At 39.4% G+C, this 25,887-nt stretch overlaps 2 protein-coding genes across 2 annotated transcripts in view; one reads left to right on the top strand and one right to left on the bottom strand.

Annotated features, from left to right (window-relative positions):
* The window catches only part of LOC115688042 (uncharacterized), an 81,836-nt gene that overhangs the window by 44,943 nt on the left and 11,006 nt on the right, over positions 1–25,887 (bottom strand). The window lies entirely within an intron of this gene.
* LOC115684567 (ABC transporter B family member 27-like) lies at positions 19,521–25,736 on the top strand. The gene is made up of 17 exons (XM_030609344.2): positions 19,521–19,679; positions 20,414–20,488; positions 20,580–20,615; positions 20,696–20,770; positions 21,488–21,612; positions 21,871–21,970; positions 22,255–22,426; positions 22,514–22,632; positions 23,008–23,118; positions 23,229–23,373; positions 23,574–23,706; positions 24,026–24,101; positions 24,190–24,255; positions 24,395–24,502; positions 24,739–24,846; positions 24,943–25,140; positions 25,246–25,736. The coding sequence occupies exons 1-17, from the start codon at positions 19,596–19,598 to the stop codon at positions 25,450–25,452; spliced, it is 1,938 nt and encodes a 645-aa protein (XP_030465204.2). The 5' UTR covers positions 19,521–19,595; the 3' UTR covers positions 25,453–25,736.

The raw sequence follows: 25,887 nt of genomic DNA, 5'->3' as shown, positions 1-25,887 counted from the left end.
TTTGATAATTTGAACTATTTTCGACTCGCCCCCTTCCCGATTTACTAAAAATCTATGTGATTCTTGCTCGACTAGCGTGCTAAGGGAGTGTTTGGCAAAACTTTACAAAGCATCAAAGGCACTTGACACAAATGTGACGTTTAGTGTTATTGCAATTTTTCTTGTTTATCATTGTGTTTTTTTCTTCTTCTTTTAGCTCTCATATGACCCTGAAAAAGGCCTAAATCATTTCATGAATGATCGGATAGATACCTAACCTAATTGTTAATTTCTATGTGATGACCAATATATTTATGATCACAAGATGTCAAATTTCATTTTCTTCTTTTTTTCATGGTTCTCTTCTAACTTGAATGAATATTTATCCTTACACCTAATAACATTTACGGGAGAATCCTAGTACCACACTCAAACAAATTTAGTTGCAGAAGAAAACATGTGGTTTTCATATGATTCCAAGAAACATGTTATGATCTCATGTGCCACACACATAAAAAGAAAACAGAAAAAGATAACTTGGGTTACGGCTTTGATATAATTGACAAAAGTTCGAGCACTCGTGGTGTCGTGATCATGATTATTAGCTCCATGGCAATTTCAACATTTTCTGTTAAGATATATCGGTATTCACATGAGTGATTGATTAACAATGAATTCAGTACAGATCGCACCAGATCATTCATCACTTTCCTCGGTTTGCGAAGAGTTGCAAAGTGTACTTATTGTCAGGAAAGAAGAAAATCCTATAATGAAGGCTACCTATCATCTGGGGTTTTGGGCTTCGTATACACACACACACACACACACACACACACACACACACACATATATATATATATATTGTTGCAATTGGGATTATGCTATGGAAAAGAGGAGCGTGACCTACCAAGATTTTGTCTCTCCCTTTGTCTGATTGGTGGGGTATCTTGGACTTATTGAAACCAACAACCTTGGACTATTCCTCATGCTTTAAACCCAAAAAGATGAGTAAGCATGATTAGATAATTGGGCATAAAGGGCTCTACCAATTATTGTTTAATAGTTTATATTGCCCTAGATTATATTCTATACTCATAAAAGAAGATACCAGACTAGGGGATGATTCGGATGCTCAATAATTATAATGATAAGGGTGAATGAATTGATCAAAAGCAATGACGAAAGACAGATGTATACCCACGGGGTAGGTGCAGTCAGTTGCAGTGTTGGGATTTTCAGCTCCATAGAGGTCGCTTGTTCGACTATACAAATTGCGTGTAAACTGAGCTGTCACGGAAAAATAATGCTGAACGACAAAATTATTCGGCCAGAGGCATGTTAAATCACTTTGTCAAGGCGATAATGTCATCTAAATACAAATTAAATTCTCAATCTATTTCAATATAAACGCGCGAAAATTGGAATAGCTGTTCTGAATGTAGAAATATGTTCATATAAGAACAACAAAGTACTGTATCTCGCGAATTGAACAAGAACGATCATTAGATCGATAGAAGAGTTGACTTTCAACATGCATAAAAGTTGACATTCATCAAAAAGAAATTTCAAAATCGTTTAATCACGATTTTTCATGGATTTGGAATTTCTGCAATGATGAAAGATTTCATAGAAAACCAAGTGCCCAATATAGATTAAATATAATCAGGCCTATCCAATGCAGCGCACTCGAGGGTCAAACAATATTTAGGGTCGGTTTGTTTCACGGAAAATATTTTTCTGAAAATGATAACTTATATTTCTTGAAATAATTAGTCAATGAAAATGTTTTCATTATCATTAACAATTCATGTATAAATACTTTCGTGGACGATGAAAATATTTTTCATTCATTTATTTTGGTAAGTGATACAAGTAATCAATTTTAAGAAAATGTTATCCAATTCATTTATTTTCCACGAAACAAATGTACTCTTACATAACACTCTTAGTTAAGGCATAGACTTAACTGATTCGTGGTATTTACAGGGTGTTCTGTAGGCCTCCAGATAAATGCCCTGAATTGTTATAAAAATAACATCCACTTTCGTTTTCTAAAGAAGATTTAGTCCTCCCGCCCTCCCCCAAAATTTTTTTTTAAGCGAATGTAGCAATGATATACGTAAATTGCATTCTTGAAGAGGTTTGTTCTTTCGCAAAAGGAAAAAAAAAACTCAATATTTTCCTCACAAAATCAAGATTTCTAAAAGGAATAAGAAGAAGACCTCTCTGGCAAAAATCAATCATATTTTGTTATGCAAAAGGATGTAGCACGCCACGGTCATTTTCGAAAGAGCACGAACATGTAAACATTTATCCACACGAACTTTGGTTAATATTTCAGATAGCCCAATGCGTAAAAAAAAAACTCAAAACTGACACAAGATATCGCCCGACCGCTACAGAAATAATAAAATAAAAAACACAAAGTTCGCAGCAGCAGTTCCTTTCTCTCCATCTTTAGGGTAAAGAATCTTGAATATCGAAGTGGTCCTTTTCCAGATTTCCTTAACTCACTCTTCAGCATCAGCAAATGCAGTGGAAAATTGTGGATGCACTCCCTCAATTTTGCTGAAGTTTGTCTGCATAAAGCTTGCTGTTTACGATTTGATGACGACGGGGGCAATTTCTAAGAATTGCCTCTCTTGCTTGTTGTTGTCCACAAGAAATTCCTTCATTTAATTTGAAAAAAATCACGTCTTTTTCTTGCATAGGTCGGCTTTGAGAAAGATAATGTTAGATCGATGTGCTACTGAACAAGCTCGAACTCGGGGGAAACTGTTTTCCATGCATCGTCCACGTCCGCCATCCGTGAATATTCGGAACTGTCCCTTTTTCTGTCGATGTCAAACACTTCGTATGGAAGTTATCACGCCAGCTCGTGCAGACTAAGCAAAACATCATCCCGCCAGGGGTTGATTTGCGGAATAACTATGAGTTGCCCTTAGAACATACCGGATCGTCATGAGCGATAGTTAGACCAAAGGCACAATTGCCATTTAATATCTAGAATCTTTTCATTTTTCCTATTTAATTTTGAACGGTGTCGTTATATATATATATCAAGCTCAGGTTATACCGAATATAAGTTTTCATGACATGCATTGCATTGGAATTAGCTTAAATTGTCCTTTCTATTTGGTGTCTACTGAATTCAATCTCTTGATTTGATATGAAATGCATCCCACCACGACATGTTTTTATTTATTTATTATTATTGTTATTATTGTTATTATTATTATTATTATTATTATTATTTCATAATGTTTGTTCTATTCGAAAGTACATAGAGAGGATAAATTGTTGGGTAACGAATTGCAGCTACTGGCGTTTGATAGCCAGGAAGGCAGGATTCGTTAGTCTCTTTCAGATCCCCAAAATTGGTCGTGAATTATCCAGTGGAGGTCTCACGGTCTCACCTGGTCTAAGCAGAGGCATATGAAGGGAAGAAATTTTTTTCATTATTTAATGAAAAAAAAAATTGGGGTGAGTGCTTTGTGGGGGAGTGAGCTTTAAGTTATGCATGAAAAAAAAGAATGTGTAGTCGGCGCAATTAATTAGGGTGTCGGGAGATTTCCGATCTGAAGTTTTGTATCCACATTTCACTTATCATGCGCGAATTATTTTGGGTCAAGGTCGCATGCACGGCCGAAAACGTTTGGAATTACAAGATGTTTCATGGGGCTCAGAGCAGTCGAGTATCTAGGCTTGTGCGTCCGGATTATTTAAGAGGGCAATGTCTTTTTCCGTCCTTGATTGGATCGGAAGAAATTTCCATTCACCGTGCCTCTAATTGGGTCTGTAAGATATGGACACTAGTTGCGAGCAATCTTAGCTAAAATAAAAAATTTGGTGATATCCATGTTATAATTCGTCGATCAGAGTAACCGTCGAAAAACATGACCCCATAAAAGAAGGATTTTGTAATCATTTGGAATATGGTGGAGTATGACAAGATCATCAAATCAATCATGCACCAATAAAGCTTGATAGACATAGATACATAAAGCCAAAAATGAACTTGGCACGCCAAAATACCTTAGAAACCGGTTAGAAATCACCAAAAATCGGTCAGAAGACGATCAAACCGGTCAGAAATACAACCGAACCGGTCTGACCTAAACCGGTCAATGCTAGGAATAGTCAAAGATGACATGGTAGATGACGTCAGCAGTACGAGGCACATTTGGCAGCACTTGGCGGCAAAAATTCATGAGATGCCTCAGCGGAGGGCAATGAGTCGTGGGTTGGTGTTAGTTTTTCGAAATATGCGGCAAAAGGTATCCAAATCACCACTAAACAGCGGCAAACTCCCCAAGTCCAAGACACTGCGGCGCGTGTAGCGATGTCCAGTGTCTGTTGGCTACAAAATTTTAGGATTTGGCTCATCTAAGGGCGGCGAGTCTAATGATGGTGTTGGTTTTCCAAAATGAGCAGCGAAAGTGTGACAAACAGCAACTAAAGGTTTCGTTCTTAGAGGAGAACCGGGAGCAACGAGGCCGGTGCGGCTAGCATTGTGACGACCATTGTCAAGAAATGCGGCCGATGCAGCTGGCGTTACTAAATAGACTCAATGGGCACTTTCTCATAAAACAATGACTTTGATTTCAAGTTGAGGATGATAAAGCAGAAGAGAGAATTTGAAATTTGCGTATATTTCATGCTAGTTAAGTAAAGAGTACATAAGCCTATTTATAGGCTTTACATGACAACTATATAGATTAAGAAACTATTAAATACAATAAATGAGAACCAATTAAGGAAAATATACAGAATCACATAATATCCTAAATATATCTCTAGCAAATGATTTGATAAATTCCTAACAGAATCGTCGTCACTTTTTGTGTGATTATCAATATATTTATGATCATAACATGTAATTTTTCAATTTATTCACGGTTCTCCACTAAACTATAATGAACTATATCCTTTTACTTAAAAAAACATTTTATAGTAGAATCCTCGGATTACAACAAGACAAATTTAGTTGCCGAAGAAAGCACATGGTTTGTACATGCTTCGAAGAAAATACGCCGTGTTCTCGCATGGAGCGCACATGATTATCTGCAAGTTGAACAAAAAGACATTCTTTTTCCAGGTATGCTTTTAAACAAAAAGAAAACCTAGGCCATGACATCAACAGAATTAACAATAAGTTCGAGGACTTATTGAGCATAAAAGTTAAATGCGTGGCATTTTCAATATTTTCTTCTTGCTAAAATGTGTATTCGTACTCAGATGAGTGATTAATTAAGATAAGCTCAGTACTGATCCCCCCCAGATCATCCATTCTTTCCTAGGTTTACAGTGTGTGCAAAGAGTACTTATTGTCACGGAAAGGAGAGAATTCTACAGTAAAGGCTACTTATCATCTGGGGTTTAGGGCTTCGTGTGAAGCTTTGTTTTGATGAGAAGCAGACAAAATGATAAGAATTACTGTTGCAAATGGTATTATGCTATGAAAATGGGAGCGTGACCTACCAAGATTTTGTCTCTGCCTTTGTCTGATTGGTGGGGAATCTTGATGGCTGAAACCAATATACTTGGACTATTCCTCATTGGATAAAATCCAAAAAGATGAGTGAGCATGATTAGATAATTGGGCATATAGGAATCTACCATTTATTGCTTAGTTGTTTATAGTGCACTGGATTATATTCTATACTCTTAAAAAGAAAATACCAAACTAGTGGATGATACGGATTCACAATAATTATGATGATAAGGATGAATGAATCGATCAAAAGCAATGATGAAAGATAGATCTATACCCACGGGATCAGTGCAGTTGGTTGAAGTGCAGGAATTTTCGGCTCCAAAATTTTAGGTCGCTTGTTCGAATATACAAGTTACGTGTAAACTGCTCTATTACGAAAAAAATTATGCTGGACGACAGAATTACTCAGCTAGAGGCATGTCGAATCACTTTCTCAAGGCGATAATGTCATCGGAATACAACTTAAATTCTCAATCTCTCTCAACATAAACACACGAAAATTGGAATAGCCATTCTGAACGGTGGAATATGTTCATATAAGAACAACGAAGTACTGTATTTTGTGAACAGGCATGATCAAATGGATACACAAGTTAAGTTTCAACATGTCTAAAAGTTGACATTCGTTAAAAAGAAATTTCGAAATTGTTTAATCACGATTTTTCGTGTATTTGGAATTTCTGCATAAATGAAAGATTTCATAGATAACCAAGTGCCCAATTAAGATTTAATATAATTAGGCCTATCCAATGCACAATGTGCACTTGAGGGCCAATACTTTCAAACAATACTTAGGGTCCGTTCATTTCGCGAAAAATGATTGGTTTGGCAAATATTTTCCTAAACATGATCGCATATATTTCTTGAAATAAGTCAATAAAAAATTTCATTATCAATATCAATTTATGTCTAAATATTTTCGTGAACAATGAAGATATTTTTTGTTCATTTGTTTTGGTAAGTGATACAAGTAATTATTTTTAAGAAAATGATTTCCAAATCATTTATTTTTCGCGAAACAAATACACTTTACATAACGCCCTTCGTTAAGGCATAGACTTAATTAATTCATGGTATTTGCAAGGTGTTTCATGGGTTTTCACGTAAATGTCCTGAAATGTTATAAAAATAAATAAATAACTTCAGGAAATGTAGGAATGATAACCGTAAATTGCAAAGGAAAAAACTGATTAATTTTTCTCGCAAAATCGAGATTTCTAAAAGGAATAAGAAGATCTCTATGGCGAAGTAAATCATTTTTAGCTACGCAAAAGGATGTAACACGCCACGGTCATTTTCGAAAGAGCTCAATCATGTAAACGTTTATCCACACGAACTTTTGGTTAATAATTTTAGATAGCTTAATGCATCGAAACCGACACGAGATATCGCTCGACCGCCTCGACAAGAGAAATAACAAAATAAAAACAGAGTCCTCGGCAGTTCCTTTCTCGCCATCGTTAGAGCAAAGGATCTTGAATTTCAAAGGGGTCCTTTTCGTTATCTCTTTCTGTCAAATCGGTACTTGCATCACGGGTAAGTTTTTTAAACTCTTTCGTCCCTATTGGGTGCGGTGAAACCTTCAAGCTAATACACTCAAACGTCTTATCGAGAAAGGAAACTCTGCCGTCTGCAACAGCAAATGCAGTGGAAAATTGTGTTGGAAATATGGGATAAATTGATGGGTGAATGAATGAGAAATTGATGCTCAAAGAACAACCTTGAGTTGGAAGTGGGAAGTGGAAAAATACTATTCCCACATCGGAAATGAAAAAAGGCTATGGAGTGCTTTATATACAGTTACACTTATTTGAAGTAGTAATTATCATAGCACAAACTCTCTGCCTCACGCGCAGGCGCAGGGGGGGTGCAAATCCGACGCCCGACAAGTTGAAACTTGGGCGCGAGCGCACATCCCGCGTACACGATTGCAGGACCGAAAAGTGGGCCTCGCGACGAGCCCAATTTTGCCTTCTGATTTATTTTGAATTCGTAACAATCTTAAAACAGATTCGTGCTTTTAGAAATTCAAATGGCTACGGGTAAAGAAGTCGTGGATGTAGTTGCTGGAAACGATGGTGTCGATGTAGCTGCAGACAACATCGCCAAAAAATCTGCCTATGCCTCAGCTGTCCAACTGCCTAGCTCATCCTCTGTTTCTGTCCACCATGATGAGAAACCTGAAAAGTTCGACGGATCGAACTTTAAAAGGTGGCAGCAAAAGATGCTGTTTTATTTAACAACCTTGAATCTTGCGAGATTCTTGACTGAGGAAGCTCCTAAGTTTTCCAGTGGAGAAACGGATAAGCAAGTCTTCAACGCTGTTGAAGCATGGAAGCACTCTGACTTCCTGTGTCGGAACTATGTCATGAATGGCCTACATGACTCATTGTACAATGTCTATTGTGCAAAAACGACGGCAAAGGAGTTATGGGAAGCCTTGGACCGAAAATATAAAACAGAGGATGCCGGAGCAAAGAAATTTGTTGTCGGTCGATTCCTTGATTATAAGATGGTGGATTTTAAGACTGTGATCAGTCAAGTGCAAGAAATTCAAGTGATCTTGCATGAAATTCAGGCTGAAGGAATGATCTTGAGTGAAACCTTCCAAGTGGCTGCTATTATTGAAAAGCTACCTGGGTGGAAGGATTTCAAAAACTATCTCAAGCATAAGCGAAAGGAAATGAACCTGGAAGAGCTAATTGTTAGACTTCGAATTGAAGAAGACAATAGAGGATTTGAACGCAAAGGGTTCAATCCTACTACAGCTAAGGCAAATGTTGTGGAGCTTAGACAAGGCCACAAGAACAAGAAGATTGCCAAGCCAAAGTTGGGACCAAAAGGAGGAGTTTCCAAGAACAAGTTTCAAGGAAAATGCTTCAACTGTGGTAAAATGGGGCATAGGTCTATGGAATGCAGACTTCCGAAGAAGAAGAATTATGAGACAAATATGGTGAGTGGCATCGCTCAAGACGTGTCAAACATAAACCTTTCTGCAATGGTTTCTGAAGTAAACTTAGTTGGGTCCAATCCGAAGAAATGGTGGATTGACACTGGTGCTACTAGGCACATATGCTCCAATAAGGACCTATTCACAAATCTTGAACCAATTAATGGGGAAAAGGTTTTTATGGAAAACTCTGCCTCTTCTGCTGTCGAAGGCCAAAGGAAGGTGTTGCTAAAGATGACCTCAGGAAAAGAGCTGACTCTAAACAATGTTCTTTATGTACCAGAAATCCGAAAGAACCTGATTTCTGGGTCTCTGTTGAACAAGCATGGATTTCGTATGGTATTTGAGTCAGATAAAGTTATTTTGTCTAAATCCGGAATGTATGTGGGGAAGGGATATGTAACTGATGGGCTTTTTAAGCTCAATGTAATGACAATTATCAATAAAGATAATAAGTCTTCCGTTTATTTGCTTGAGTCTTCCAATTTATGGCATGGTAGACTAGGACACGTTAATTATGATACATTGCGTAGATTAATTAACTTGGAACATATACCTTCATTTCAAATTGATTCAAAACATAAATGTGAAATTTGTGTTGAGGCAAAATTAACGAGATCATCATTTCAAACAATTGAAAGAAACACCGAACCCCTTGAATTAATTCATAGTGATGTTTGCGATTTGAAATTCGTACAAACGAGAGGTGGTAATAAATATTTTATTACCTTTATCGATGATAACACTAAATACTGTTATGTGTATTTGCTTAAAAGCAAAGATGAAGCCTTAGAGAAATTTATTCTCTATAAGAATGAAGTTGAAAATCAACTTAATAAGAGAATTAAAAGATTGAGAAGTGATAGAGGTGGCGAGTACGAAGTACCAATTGGTGAATTCTGTGCACAACACGGAATTATACATGAAATAACTGCGCCTTACTCTCCTCAATCAAATGGTGTTGCTGAACGTAAAAATCGCACATTGAAAGAAATGATGAACGCGATATTACTAAATTCAGGTTTGCCTCAAAATATGTGGGGATAAGTTATATTGTCAAGCAATTACCTTTTAAATAAGGTACCTCGAAAGAAAGAGGATAAAACCCCTTATGAGTTATGGAAAGGTAGGAGACCATCCTACAAACACTTACGAGTGTGGGGGTATCTTGCAAAAGTGGCGATTCCAACACCAAAGAAGACAAAGATAGGTCCTAAAACGGTGGACTGTATCTTTATAGGCTATGCACATAACAGTAATGCATATCGATTTCTTGTGCATGAATCAAAAATTTCAGATATACACAAGAATACGATCATGGAATCTAGGAATGCATCATTCTTTGAAAATGTATTTCCTTATAAATCCAATGATGGATCAAGTTCATCTAAACGAAAGAATGAAACTATGAATGAAGAAAGTCACGATTCGGCTCATGAAATTCATGACTCAGATCATGAACTAGAACCGAGACGTAGCAAAAGAGCAAGAGTGGAAAAATCTTTTGGAAATGATTTTCTAACTTATTTGTTAGAAAAGGAACCATTAAATTATGCAGAAGCTGTGAATTCCTCTGAGGGACTTCTATGGAAAGAAGCAATAAAAAGTGAAGTTGATTCTATTTTGCAGAATCATACTTGGGAGCTAGTGAATCTTCCTCCTGGTTGTAAGCCTTTAAAGTCCAAATGGATTTTTAAAAAGAAAATGAAAGCAGATGGCTCTGTTGATAAGTACAAAGCCAGACTTGTGATCAAAGGATACAAACAACGAGAAGGCTTAGATTACTTCGATACTTATTATCCTGTGACGAGAATAACTTCCATTAGGATGATACTTGCAATTGCAGCATTGCGAAATCTCGAAATACATCAAATGGATGTAAAAACAGCTTTCCTAAATGGTGATTTGGATGAAGAAATCTACATGGAACAACCTGAGGGTTTTATAGTTCCAGGACAAGAAAGGAAAGTCTGTAAATTGGTGAAATCATTGTATGGCCTAAAACAAGCACCAAAGCAGTGGCATGAAAAGTTTGATAATGCAATGATTACCAATGGTTTTAAGATCAATGAATGTGATAAATGTGTCTACATTAAAGAGACAACAAATGGCTATGTCATTTTGTGTCTTTACATAGATGACATACTAATTGTTGGTAGTGATGATAAAATGATCAAATCTACCAAGTATATGTTGAATTCAAGATTTGACATGAAAGATATGGGACCTACTGATATGATTTTAGGAATTAAAATCACAAGAACATCAGAAGGTCTTATTTTAAACCAGTCACACTATGTGGACAAGATTCTTGAAAAATTCAACATGAATGATTTTGGTATTGCTAGAACACCATTAGACAATAGTCTTCATCTTTCCAAGAATAGAGGAGAGGGTATTTCTCAAGTAGAGTACTCTAGAGTTGTTGGAAGTCTAATGTACTTAATGAGTTGTACTAGACCAGACATTGCCTATACGGTTGGTAAATTAAGTAGATATACAAGCAATCCGAGTGCTGACCATTGGAAAGCAATAGTGAGAGTATTCAGGTACTTACGATATACTCGGAATTATGGCCTGCATTATACCAGATACCCAGCTGTTCTGGAAGGATATAGTGATGCGAACTGGATATCTAATATAAAAGACTCAAAATCTACTAGTGGATATGTATTTACACTAGCAGGAGCAGCCATATCTTGGAAATCCTGTAAACAAACTGTTATAGCCAGATCCACAATGGAATCTGAATTTATAGCATTAGATAAATGTGGTGAAGAGGCTGAATGGCTACGCCATTTCTTAGAGGATATTCCAAAATGGCAAAAACCTGTGCCACCAATAAGTATACATTGTGATAGTCAATCTTCGATTGGAAGAGCACAGAGTAATATGTATAATGGTAAGTCTAGACATATACGTCGTAAACATAATACCATTAGACAACTACTCTCAACAGGAATTATCTCTATTGACTACGTAAAGTCAAGGGATAATATTGCGGATCCGCTAACCAAAGGGTTAAACAGAGAGTTAGTTGAGAAATCGACAAGAGGAATGGGACTGAAGCCCATGAAAGAATAAGTTAGTATAAAGGAAACCCAACCTAGTTGACTGGAGATCCCAAGATCTAGGTTCAAAGGGACAACCTAATTATATAAACTTAGTGATGTCACTGTGGGGGTTATCCCTAAAACCATTCCTATATAAAAATAACAGTGATATTGTAATGGAAAGGATAGCATTTTGCTTTAATGATTCTTAAGTGGAGTAAACAAATTACTCAAAATTAAGTAATCACCTATGTGAGAGAGAAGTGGGGCCGCTTCAAAGGAGAATTATTTAAGGGCTAAATTCTTTAGAAACTCTTGCAGAACCAGGTTGATGTTCATGGCCAAAACGAACATAACTATGAGAACTGAACAAACGTTTAGATGATTCCTGTGTGAAGTGTATGGTTCATTTACATAAGAAAGCTGGACAGTTCAAGGACATCATGTCTACTGGACAACTAGTAAAGTAAATATACTTTCACAAGGAAAGGTTCAAAGGGTAACACCTACCTATCCTATGCAGGTTTCAATTGTTGAACACTATCACAGAGTCAAAACTAAAACAATTTTCATTCATGTGGGGGATTGTTGGAAATATGGGATAAATTGATGGGTGAATGAATGAGAAATTGATGCTCAAAGAACACCATTGAGTTGGAAGTGGGAAGTGGAAAAATACTATTCCCACATTGGAAATGAAAGAAGGCTATGGAGTGCTTTATATACAGTTACACTTATTTGAAGTGGTAATTATCATAGCACAAACTCTCTGCCTCGCGCGCAGGTGCAGGGGGGGTGCAAATCCAACGCCCGACAAGTTGAAACTTGGGCGCGAGCGCACATCCCGCGTACACGATTGCAGGACCGAAAAGTGGGCCTCCCCAATTTTGCCTTCTGATTTATTTTTCTTTCAACTCAAATAGTTACGAATTTCATAACGTGCGATAGATTATCAGCCGTTATTCCCGTACGTATTGATCTTATAACGGCAGAATTAATCGTTCGTTATTCGTATTGATCTTATAACGGCAGAATTAATCGGCCGTTATTCGTATTGATAATATAACGGCAGATTTAATCGTCCGTTATTCGTATTGATTTTATAACGGCAGATTTAATCGTCCGTTTGTCTGCATAGAGCTTGTTGTTTACGATCTGATGAAGACGGAGGCAATTTCTACGAATTGCCTCTCTTGTTTGTTGATGTCTACAAGAAATTCCTTCGTTTCATTTACAAACAATCATGTCTCTTTCTTGCATAGGTCGGCTTTGAGAAAGATAAGGTTAGATCGATGTGCTACTGCACAGGCTCGAACTCGGGGGAAAATGTTTTCCATGCATCGTCAACCTCCGCGATTCGTGAATCTTCGGAACTGCCTCTCTTTCTGTCGATGTCGACACTTCGTATGGAAGTTGTTATGCCAGCTCGTGCTGACTAAGCAAAGCATCATCCCACCAGCGGTCGACATGCTGAATAACTATGAGTTGTCCTTAGAACATACCGGATCGTCATAAGCGATAGTTAGACCAAAGGCACAATTGTCAATTAATATCTAGAATCTTTTTATTTTTCCAATTTAATTCTAACGGTGTCGTTTTTTTTTATATATATCAAGCTTAGGTTACACCAAATATAAGTTTTCATGACATGCATTGCATTGGAATTAGCTTATATTGTCCTTCATATTTGGTGTCTACTGATTTCAATCTCTTGATTATGCATCCCACCACGACATGTTTTATTATTATTATTATTATATCATAATCTTTGTTTTATTGGAAAAGTACATTAAGAGGATAAATTGTTGGGTAGCGAGTGGCAGCGAGTGGCGTTTGATAGCCAGGTAGGCGGGATTCGTTAGCGTCTTTCAGATCCCCAAATTTGGTCGCGATATGTCCGGTGCGGGTCTCACCTGGTCTATAAGCTGAGGCAAATGGAAGAGAAGAACATTTTTTTTTTTTAATTTTGGGGTGAGTGCTTTGTGGGGGAGTGAGCTTTACGTCATGCGTGAACAAAAAGAATGCGTCCTCGGCTCAATTAATTATGGCGTCAGGAGATTTCCGATCTAAAGTTATGTTTCCACACATTTCACTAATCGTGCGCGAATTATTTCGGGCTAGGGTCGCATGCACGGCCGAAAAAGTTTGGAATTACAAGACGTTTCGTCAATGCTAGGAACGGTCAAAGATGACATGGAAAATGACGTTAGAAGCGCGGAGGACGGTTGGCGCGCGCTGTGGAGGCATGTTCGGCGGCGGTTGGCGGCAAAAATTCACGAGATGCCTTGGCAAAGGGCAATGAGTCGTGGGTTGGGTTGGTGTTAGTTTTTCGAAATGCGCAGCGAAAGGTATCCAAATCAACACTAAACAGCAGCGGACTCCCCAGGCCCAAGACGCTGCGGCGCGTGTAGCGACGTCCAGTGTCTGTTGGCTACAAAATTTTAGGATTTGGCTCATCTAAGAGCGGCGAGTCTAATGGTGGTGTGTTGGTTTTCCGAAATGAGCAGCAAAAGTGTAACAAGCAGCAACTAAAGGTTTCGTTCTTAGCGGAGAACCAGGAGCAACGAGGCTGCTGCAGTAGAATCATCATACCACACTAAGACAAATTTAGTTGCCGAAGGAAGCACGTGGTTCTCGTACATGCTTCGAAGAAAATACGCCGTGTCCTCGCGTGGAGCGCACATGATTATCTGCAAGTTGAACAAAAAGACATATTTTTCCAGGGATGCTTTTAAACAAAAAGAAAACCTAGGTCATGGCAGCAACATAATTAACAATATGTTCGAGGACTTATCGAGCATAATAGTTAAATACGTGGCATTTTCAATATTTTTTTCTTGCTAAAATGTATATTCGTACTCAGATGAGTGATTAATTAAGATAAGCTCGGTACTGATCCCCCCCCCCCCCCCCCCCAGATCATCCTTTCTTTCCTAGGTTTACAGTGTGTACAAAAGAAGAGAATTTCATATTAAAGGCTACTTATCATCTGGCTTTTTGGGCTTCATGTGAAGCTTTGTTTTGATGATAAGCAGACAAGAAAAATAAAAATTATTGATGCAAATGGTATCATGCTTTGAAAGAGGGAGCGTGACCTGCCAAGATTTTGTCTCTGCCTCTGTCTGATCGGTGGGGAATCGAGACTTATCGAAACCAATACCCTTGGACTTATTCCTCATGCTTTAAATCCCAAAAGATGAGTGAACATGATTAGATAATTCAGAATATATGAATCGACCAATTATTGCTTGATTGTTTATATTGCACTAGATTATATTCTATACTCATAAAAAGAAAATACCAGACTGGAGGATGATACGGATGCACAATAACTATGATGGTAAAGATGAATGAATTGATCAAAAACAGTGACAAAAGACAAATTTATACCCACGGTGTCGACGCAGTCGGTTGGAGTGCAGGGATTTTCAGCTCCAGAATTGGAGGTCGCTTGTTCAAATATACAAGTTACGTGTAAACTGCTCTGTCGGGAAAAATGATGCCGGGCAACAGAATTGTTTGGCTAGAGGCATGTTGAATCGCTTTCTCAAGGCGATAATGTCATCGGAATACAACTTAAATTCTCAATCTCTCTCAACATAAGCATGCAAAAACTGGAGTAGCTGCTCAAAACGAGGGAATATGTTCATATAAGAACAACAAAGTACTCTATATCGTGAACTTTCAACATATGTAAAAGTGGACATTCATTAAAAACAGATTTCGAATCGTTTAATCACAATTTTTCATGGATTTGAAATTTCTGTATAAATGAAAGATTTCATAGAAAACCAATGTCCGATATAGATTAAATATAATCAGGCCTATCCAATGCACAATGTGCACTTTTTTTTGGTCAGATACAATGTGCACTTGAGGGCCAATACTTTCAAATAATAGTTAGGATTCATTTGTTTCGCGAAAAATTATTGGTTTGGAAAATATTTTCCTAAAAATAATTATTTATATTTTTTGAAATAATTAATCAATGAAAATGTTTTCATTATCGATAACAATTTATATCTAATTTTCATATATGATGTAAATAATTTTTGTTTATTTATTTGGTAAGTGATACATTGATGATTTTTAGGAAAATATTTTTCAAATCATTCATTTTCCGCATTTTCCACAACAAATGTATTCTTACGTAACATTCTTAGGCTGCGAATGATAACCATTATGTTTCTCTATTTCTGTTCTAGAAATAGGTTTGGAACATAAATCCGTTTGGTAATGCAATTCCATTTTCTATTTCTGGAACAAATTTTTGTTCAAGAAATAGGTTTGAAACAGAAATCAGAAGTTAAAATTTTTGCTTTTTTATTTCTGGAACAGAAATGAGATAAATTCTTTTCATCCCTCGTCCTCATTACTAGCCGGTTGCCCACCCGCCGCCCATCGCCGCCCACTTGTCCGCCGCCGCCGATCACCGCCACCCCCCGCCGTCGGTCACCGCCACCCACCGCCGCCGCCCACCTCCCACTGTCGCCCGTCGTGGGCCGCCTTCCACCGGCCACTGTCTCCGCCGTCGGCCGCTCTCATCCCGCCGCTCACCTCCCACCACCGGGTACCGTCTCCCACCGCCGTCCACCGTCTCCCACGGCCGTCCACCGGCCACCATCTCCCGCCACCGGCCGCCCTCCTCCCGCCGTTGCCCGCCTCCCACTGCCGGCCACCGTTTCCCGCCACCAGCCACCCTCCTTCCGCCGCTGCCTGCCTCCCACCGCTTGCCACCGTCTCCCGGCGCCGGCCTCACTCCTCCCACCGCTACCCGCCTCCGGCCGCCCACCGCCGGCCACCGCCCGCCCACCTCCCACCTTCAGCTACCGCCCACCTCCCACCTTCAACCACCGTCCACCTCTCACCGCCGGCTACCGTGGGCCGCCAGCCATAGTCTCCCACTACTGGTCGCCCTCGTCTCGCCTTTGCTCGCCTCCCGTCGTTGGCCGCCATCCTCCGCACTGGCCTCATCGCTGTCCGCCGCCGCCTCCCCCCGCCATCCGCCGTCCGTTACCACCGTCCGCTACCCGCCATCCATTCTCCGGCCACTCGAGAGAGAAATTTTATATTGCTATCAAACAAATTTCTATTTCTGGAACATAAATTTTGTATTATTATCAAACGTGTTTTTTTGCTCAGAAACTCCTCTAGGAACAGAAATAGAAAAATCAATTTCTGGCCAGAAATTAATTTCTGAAACAGAATAATTGTCATTCGCAGCCTTAGTTAACACAAAGACTTAACTGATTCGTAGTATTTACAGGGTGTTTCATGGGCCTCCAGATAAATGCCCTGAATTGTTATAAAAAGAACGTGCATGTTCTATTTTTCAATGAAGATTTAGTCCTCTCGCCCTCCCCCACGGGGAATGTAGCAATGATGAACATAAATTGCATTCTTGAAGAGTTTTTTACGCACATGGAAAAAAACTGAATATTTTACTCACAAAATCAAGATTTCTAAAAGGAATAAGAAAGACCCCAATGGCAAAATCAAAATTATTTTTGGGATAATGACATAAAGGGTCCCTGAGCTTAGGCCAAATATGCAATGTAATCCCTGAACTTTTAAATTATTCGGTATGATCTTTGAACTTTAATCAAATATGCAATATAGTTTCAAAACTTTAAGTTGTTCAATATAGTCCCTGAACTTTTAATACATGTTCAATTTAATCCTCGAAGTATATGAAAATGATCAATGATATCCTTACATTAATTTAAGTTCAGGGACTATATTGTAAATTTCATATAATCCAGTGACTAAATTGAACAATACTAAAAATATATGGACTTTATTGAACAAATTAAAAGTTTAAGGGATCACATTGCACATTTGACTAAAGTTTAAAGATCATATTGAACAAATTAAAAGTTTATGAACCACGTTGCATATTTGGCCAAAGCTCCGGGGCCATTTATGTCACTTTTTTTGTGATGCAAAAGGATGTAACACGCCACGGTCCTTTTCGAAAGAGCACGATCACGTGAGCGTTTACCTACAGGAACTCCGATTAATACTTTAGATAGCGTCAAGACCGACACAAGGTATCGCTCGACCGCCACTGAAATAACAAAAATAAAAACACAAAACTTCGCAGCAGTTCCTTTCTCCCCCACTTTTAGGTTAAAGAATCTTGAATTTCCAAGGGGTCCTTTTCCATTCTTCCATTTTTTTTTTGGTAAAAATCCATACTTTGCATCCCGGGTGCGTTTTTACTTTTTAATCTCTTTTCTCATCCCTATTGGGTGCGAAGCTGATCACTCAAACATCTTATCGAGAAAGTAAAACTCTCCCTTCTACATCGGCAAATGCAGTGGGAGATTGTGGATGCACTCACTCCTGCATTTTGCTGAAGTCTGTCTGCAGAAACATTGTTGTTTGCTTGCGAGTGATAACGACGGGGGGCAATTTCTACGGATTGCCTCTCTCGTTTGTTGTTGTCCACAAGAAATTGCTTCCTTATTCGTTTAAAAAAATAAACATGTCTCTTTCTCGCATAGGTCGGTTTTGGAAAAGATAAGGTTAGGTCGACTTGCTACTGCACAAGCTCGAACTCGGGGGAAAATGTTTTCCATCCATCGTCAACCTACTGCACAAGATCGATTTGAATCTTCGGAACCGTCCCTTTTTCTGTCGATGCCTACACTTCGTATGGAAGTTATTACGCTAGGTCGTGCAAACTAAGCAAGGCATCATCCTGCCCGGGGATCGACATGCCGAATAACTATTAACTGCTCTCAAAACATACTGGGTCATCATATATATTTAGATGGAGGGCACGATTGCCATTTCATATCTAGAATCTTTTTATTTTTCCTATATAATTTGAACAATACCGTCATTATATATATATCAAGTTCAAGTTACGCCAAATATAATTTTTTTCTATAACAGTCATTACATGCATGGCATTGAAATTAGCTTAAATTGTCCTTTATATTTGGTGTCTACTGAATTCAATCTCTTGATTTGATATGGAATGCATCCCACCACGACACGTTTTAAAAATATTATTATTATTGTGGTATTATTATCATTAATATTATTATATCATAATGTTTGTTTCATTGGAAAGTACATGGAGAGGATAAATTGTTGGGTAGCGAGTGGCAGCGAGTGGCGTTTGATAGCCAGGAAGGCGGGATTCGTTCGTCTCTTTCAGATCCCCAAAATTTGGTTTCGATTTGTCCGGTGGAGGTCTCACCTGGTCTATATAGTCTGAGGCAGATGGAAGAGAAGGAAATTTTTTTTTTTTAATTTTCTTTCAGTATTTAATAATAAAAATTTGGGCCGAGTGATTTGTGGGGGAGCGAGCATTATGTCATCCGTGAACAAAAAGAACGCGGTCGCAGTTGATTAGGGCGTCGGGAGATTTTCGATCTAAAGTTAGGTATTCACAACAAATTATTCCGAGTCGGGTTCGCATGCACGGGACAGAAGGGTCCAAGCGGTCGGACATTTGCGCTTATGCGTCTGGAATATTAAAGAGGACCGTGTCTTGCTCCATCCCTTATTAGATCAAAAGAAATTTCCTTCGACCGTACGTCTGATTGAGTTCGTAAGATACACTGTTCAAGTTCGGTCTTAGCTAAAACTAAAATTGGGCGATACTCGTGTTCACAATTCGTCGACCAGAGTAACCGTCGAAAAACTTGACCCTATAAAAAGAAAGATCATAATCTTTTGGAATATGGTATATAAAGCTCAACGGACACGGATACATGGTAGGAGATGGGGATATTTTTTCGTCCGAATTCGACACTCATTAATTAATTCGAATAGACGAGGAGGTCGTACGTACCGCCGGATGAGATACAGGGGCTCATGTGATCCGACGGTAAACTTGTTAGGCGCGTATGGACCGTGTGCACCCCAATACCCGAAAGCAGCACACCATGGTACGGAGTGATGAAGAGGAAAAGTGTACGAGGAACGTGGCCACGTGGCGAGAGCTGACTTCGAGGAGGCGCAACCAGGAAATATCGACTGAGCCAAGTTCGGTTGGTTCGCCCATATAATCTTCCAACCGATCTCTCTCTTTCCGTTCATTTCCCGCGAAGGCGCTTCTTTCTTGTCATCTTTTGTCTGATCGTGGAGCGTTGCATCCGATATGGGGAAGAAGCGGCACATGGATTGGACCTCCGGCTCCATCATGAGCGCCGGCAGCGAGAGAGTCTCGCTCCTCAACAAAAACGTACGCCGCGCCAATCTCTCTCTCTCTCTCTCTCTCTCTCTCTCTCTCTGTGTCTCTGTGGTTTCTTGATTTGAGCCCGGTGAATGGTTTCTAGCGGTTTCGGGCCTTTTCAGGGATACCCTTTTGTTCCTTTTTCCTTGCACGTCTGAGGTTTAGGTTCTTGTTGTTGTTCTTGTTGTTTTTCATGGTCACCTCCGCTTGTCCCAGGTTTCTTTTCTTCTGTAGATTCTGCTCGGGCTAGTTAGGAAATTCGAACTGTTGAGCTCCTTGTGTGTATGCTGGTTGTGGAGGACGAAATTGTGTTGATCTTATACTTGTGTGCCTGGATGTGTTGTGCTCTGTGATTGCTTTCCTTTCTTTATTTCTTTTTTCTTTTTGCCCTTCTTCTTGTTATGGTTGGAAATGGAACTTTGGGCGTGGACCATTGACATGATTACTAGTTACCAAGAGAAAGAAATATGAATTAAATCCAACTCTCGAAATGCGTTAATAGCCGAGAGTGCTTGTGTGCCCTATCAGGCATGCATTTGCTTAATCTTTCTTCGAAAATCTTGAAATTGTTGCTTTTTCTGATTCTTGGAGTTGGTTGGGATTTCAAGCCTGTTTGATCTTCTTCAGTCGTGGTCAGACTAGTAACCTAGGGATTCATAGGTCAAATTTGTCGCGATGCTAATGCAATCTGCGCTTCTAAATTTTGAGGATTGTTCTTCACTTCTAAAGTCTTATTCATGTAGGCTAAAAAGAAGGCAAATGAAGACCAGGCGGCTGAGGGTCCTGTGTCAGACCTTGAGCTCGGGGATGCAGTAGAGGTGAGGGATATTCATGCAATTTCATTTGGTTAACTGTTCTTTCTCTTGAGACACTCTTCTGATAAATCTAATTCTGTTTTGGAAATCTCAGGCAGCTAATGTTGGATTCTTTCGGGTATTTTCACTTGTAAGTGGACTTGTGGTCATTTAAGGTTCCAAAGAAATTTTCCAATTTTGATGCTGTTTGACTCTATCTTTACCTTGCAGGCAAAACCCGAGGCAGGAAAGCTGATTATTGGCACCATTGCCCTACTGATAGCATCAACTTCGAGCGTTCTCATTGTATGTATTCCATTTATATGCGGCTCTACAAGCACATCTTGATCTCACATTCTACACAAATCTTTCTATTATTTAAGTGCTCTTGCTTTTGGGGGACTAGCTTGTCATCTGGTTCTACATTCAAATATCATCTGTGTATGATTCTGCTACAAAGAGCCTAAAAAAGACGGTGCTTCCTAAGCATCACTTGACTGTGGATGATTCATCTTCCTCTGTTGGCTCTGCAATGATTCCCGGTCACATGACTTCATAGTACATCGAACTCTGTCATTAGCAATGGAAAGAGAATGATGCTATAGTGACTAAATTGGTAGTTCCATTGATAAACATGAGACTATAAAACCTGTTACCTTCTAAATGTTGAGGAGGTGGAAAATTTTAAATTTACTCGACATCTTGATCCGGATACGTGGCAGATCTCATAGCTCCCTGTCAAAGAGCATTAAATTGTGGCAGTCGAGGCTTATGGCACAAGTTTTTTAAACTTAAGCAGGATGTTAACGGAGAGGATTAGATTCCTCTCTTCTTTGTGCGCACTAGGCAATGGAGATTCCTTTTGATGCAAAGTTCCATTCTCTCATCCAATATTCTGAAAGATAAGACATAATTGCAGTGGGACTGTAGCTGTGCAATAAATACTGAAATTGTGGCAGCGCTGTGGCCTCCGTATCATCATTATCTTTCGAAATTTTATGAAAGGCATTAATTTCAATGCAGCCCAGATTTGGAGGCATGATAATAGACATTGTGTCCAGAGAGATTAAGAGCCCAGAAGATCAAGTTGAGGCCTTAAATGCTGTCAAGAACACTATATTAGAAATAGTGCTCATAGTTGTAATCGGGTAGGTCAAAATTTTAAGTTTTTGTACGTGTTTCTTGTTGTGTGTTTGCTTTAGTTTCTGCCTCTTGGCTGTTCTTATTTCTCATGCTGAGTAAAACATTTCTCTTGTTGATCTTGCTTGGTTTGAGGCATAGGAAGAATCTTCCTGATGCCGTTGCTTTTGCTTCATATAGGCTTCTGAGATGCAGAATATGTGCTCTGCTTTTCCCCTTATGTGTGAGGTCATTTAAGAGGAATTAATCAGCTGATTTTTTGTCAGAGCTCTCTGCACTGCTCTTCGAACGTGGTTGTTCACTTCAGCTAGTGAAAGGGTGGTGGCTCGTTTAAGAAAAGATTTGTTCAGTCACCTTATCAATCAGGTAAGGCATGCTTCTTTCTTTGATGACATACTGAAGTGCTAGTATCCAACACCTGGAGACGTTTCGTCTAGCATCTGGAATTATTGGTTAAACTAGCATCATACTGTATTTAAATCTTGTTCTGGCATTTTGGTTTTCTCACTAAGTGTGAGACTGAAACACGCAGGACTGCTGGTTCAGTGGTGTTGGAGACAAATATGACTTTATGATATTTTATGCCTGATTTTTTTATGAGCATGAATCCCTGAGGACATGTTTTGACCCTTTCTTTGTCAACCCATCAGGAAATAGCCTTTTTTGATGTCACCCGGACAGGAGAACTCTTGAGCAGGCTATCAGAAGATACCCAAGTCATAAAAAATGCTGCGACAAACAATCTTTCAGAGGCACTCAGGAACTTAACAACCGCATTAATTGGTATTTCCTTCATGTTCACGTCATCATGGAAGTTGGCATGTAAGTACTTCTTGGACTAGTGGTTTGAGTTGCTGAGGCCAAGTAGAGTCGTGTATGGGCTCATTGAAGTTTACCATGCTTGTTCAGTGCTGGCACTAGCAGTAGTTCCAGTCATCTCAGTTGCTGTACGTAAATTTGGGCGCTATCTTCGTGAACTTTCACATGCAACTCAAGCTGCCGCTGCAGTTGCTTCATCAATTGCTGAGGTTTCTCTCTATATACTCTTGCATATTTTACTTGTTTCCCTGTCTGGGAAGCTTTTGGGTCATGGATTTGTCTTTCGTTTTTTTTCCTGTATTTATTTTAAATGAGGGAATTGAGTTCTTTGCCCCTCAAGAAGCTTCTTTCCCTGTCAACCTTTACTTTATAGTTTACGTCCTAAACTGCCAAATCTTTACATGATCATGCTTGGAAAAATAAATGAGTAAAATCTGCAGCTCTAGTAGACAAATAATTCAAACATGTTTGCCTTTTTTTTTTTAACAAGTTGACCATCAGCATTAGTATAACAGAGAGGCTTTATTGGTCGATTGCGCGGCTTCTACAATTAACAGCACGCCTTTACAAAATTTTGTCTTCAGGAATCATTTGGAGCCATTCGGACAGTGAGATCCTTTGCTCAAGAAAGTTATGCAACTTCATATTATGCAGAAAAAGTAGATGAAACATTAAAACTTGGGCTCAAACAAGCTGTAAGTCCTCTCTTCCTCCCTCCCTTCCACCGTCTGTGGGCTATAAGACGGCACTATTGCCAATCCTAAGGTAGTTTGTCATCTGTAAAGTTACATTTTTGTCTTTGCAGAGATTAATTGGTCTATTTTTCGGAGGTCTAAATGCAGCATCAACCTTATCCGTCATCATTGTGGTCGTATATGGAGCATACTTGACAATAACGGGCACTATGACTGCAGGCTCACTTACATCCTTCATCCTTTACAGCTTGACAGGTAAATATCTGTTGCTTCCTGCAAACTACTGGTTAATTGAAAGCATCAGACTTTTCATTGGCTTCAAATGTTCTTCCATTATGTGAACTGACACTCCTGTTGGAGTGTCTATCAAAGTATTTGCTTATTGCTTTGGAAGGAAAAAAAGTATTTACACTCGCTAATCTAAGTTTTCGCTTGTTTAATTTCTTTGCCTGCAGTTGGATCCTCAGTCTCCTCTTTATCGGGACTATACACGACCGCCATGAAAGCTGCAGGTGCAAGTAGGAGAGTCTTTCAGCTCCTGGATCGTGTTTCAACCATGCCAAAATCAGGAGATAAATGCCCTATTGGGTCTCTCTCTCTCTCTCTCTCTCTCTCTCTCTCTCTCTCTCTCTCTCTCTCTCTCTCTCTCTCTCTCTCTCTCTCTCTCTCTCCGCATTTGACGTGCACATGTTCCTTACCACCACCATCAGGTGGCCTGAACCCTCATCTGAGGGATCAGTGCATGATGTCCTCTTTTGTAAATTCTAATTCTATGTTTTACCTTAAAAATCTTGATATGCTAGTTAACTCTAGCACTGGCAATTAGGGGCAAACATAGGTCAGTTTAAGCTTTCTTATTAAACATTTGATTTTATACATCTGAGTGAGGTTTGGTCTTCTATTTCAGAAATCCAGACGGAGATGTGGAATTAGATGATGTTTGGTTTGCTTATCCGTCTCGTCCAAGTCATATGGTACTCAAGGTAATGCAAAATCTCATGGTGCTGGAATTCCCCGAGTTTATTAACGCTTCTTTGCTCGTGTCATCATCACAACTGCTTTGTACTGCAGGGAATAACTTTGAAAATGAGACCAGGCTCCAAAGTAGCACTTGTCGGTCCAAGTGGTGGCGGAAAAGTAATTTTTAACATCTATTCCTGTCTAAGTTTGCCTTTGTCCCCTTCTCTTCCTGTTACTTTCTATGGATGGTTTTTCTTAAACATACTATGCACTCATTAGTTCATTTGAAATGTGACGGACTTTTGCATTTTTGCAGACTACTATAGCAAACCTGATAGAACGATTTTATGATCCTCTGAAAGGGAAGGTTATGCTTAATGGGATTCCCCTTGTCGAAATATCACATGAATACCTCCACAGAAAGGTAATCATTTTACACCCATACCCACTTCCTACTCTTGTGCTCTTAGGATGTGCAATTGTCCCTGTGAAGATGGCCTCCATTGTGGACATGAAGAGATTGCTAGCAGTTTCATAGTCCGCCTTGTGTTAGCACGTTGGCGTACCCATGAATGCTTAGGATGTCTGAGAATTGTTATTTCAGTTTTCTTGTTTAAATCATTGAAAGATAACAGCCTGAAATATTGGAACAAACAACAGGTCAGTATAGTAAGCCAGGAGCCTGTTCTTTTCAATTGTTCGATAGAAGAAAACATCGCCTATGGGTTAAATGGGAGAGCTAGCTTTTCTGACATCGAGAATGCAGCAGTAAGCTCTCTATGGATCCTAGCGGTTTTCCTATGTATTTGCTTTTTCATCCTCACAAAAAGATGTTCCTCACGCGGAGTTTAATGATGATTGCAGAAAATGGCCAATGCCCATGATTTCATAGAAAGTTTCCCCGACAAGTACAAAACCGTGGTAGGAGAACGCGGACTGAGGTTGTCGGGAGGCCAGAAGCAGAGGGTAGCTATCGCGAGAGCGCTATTGATGGATCCGAGAGTCTTGCTGTTGGACGAAGCCACGAGCGCTCTGGATGCTGAGAGCGAGTTCCTTGTTCAGGTTATAGATCTTTCACATGTTTTAGAGATGCATTACTCCGAGAGTGTTCTGTACTGCTGTCTAACTTTCTCCTTTGGTGCCTCATCTTTTGTTAAAAAACTTCAGGATGCCATGGATTCTCTAATGAGGGGAAGGACGGTACTCGTCATAGCTCACAGGCTTTCGACGGTGAAGAGTGCGGATAGTGTGGCAGTGATATCTGATGGGCAGATAGCCGAAAGCGGCACTCATGAAGAGCTTCTTCGCCAGGATGGTATCTATTCCGCCCTCGTAAGACGACAACTACAGGAAGGTCCCAGAACCGAAGTTTAGTGTGCTCTTTTTGTGTTATCCATGTAAGAGGTCCTCTTCTTTATGAATCGCCCTCTGTTCTGAGTTCCCTAATGTTACTTGATCCGATGTGATCAACTGGGAATCACAGGATCCCAATTCCTGCTGTCAAAACGCCTCTTGGGCAACAAATCACTTGCGTTGAAACTACTTCTTGATGTGATTAGGAGGTTCAACAGCTAAGTTTTATCTGGAAATGTATCCGACTTACTGAGAGCACTTCTTTGTTTTTAATCTAGAAAGTTACCCGCTTTCGGGAGGAACAATTGTTTTTGTAAAGCACGATCAACGAGTCTTACAAGTACCTTTAGGCATTCTTCTTTTTTCCAATGTTCATTGTCCAAACAGTATTACAATCCCAACCGAGATCAGGGTGCGTTATTGTCCTGAAAATGAAAAGGGATTCTACCCAGAGTG

This window comes from Syzygium oleosum, unplaced genomic scaffold (assembly GCF_021117445.2).
Source record: "Syzygium oleosum isolate NSW1041296 unplaced genomic scaffold, Sole_v2.1 Sole_v2.08, whole genome shotgun sequence".
NCBI classification, from domain to species: domain Eukaryota; kingdom Viridiplantae; phylum Streptophyta; class Magnoliopsida; order Myrtales; family Myrtaceae; genus Syzygium; species Syzygium oleosum.
The sequence above is the reverse complement of the archived record's forward strand: the minus strand, read 5'-3'. Positions and strand labels throughout refer to the sequence as shown.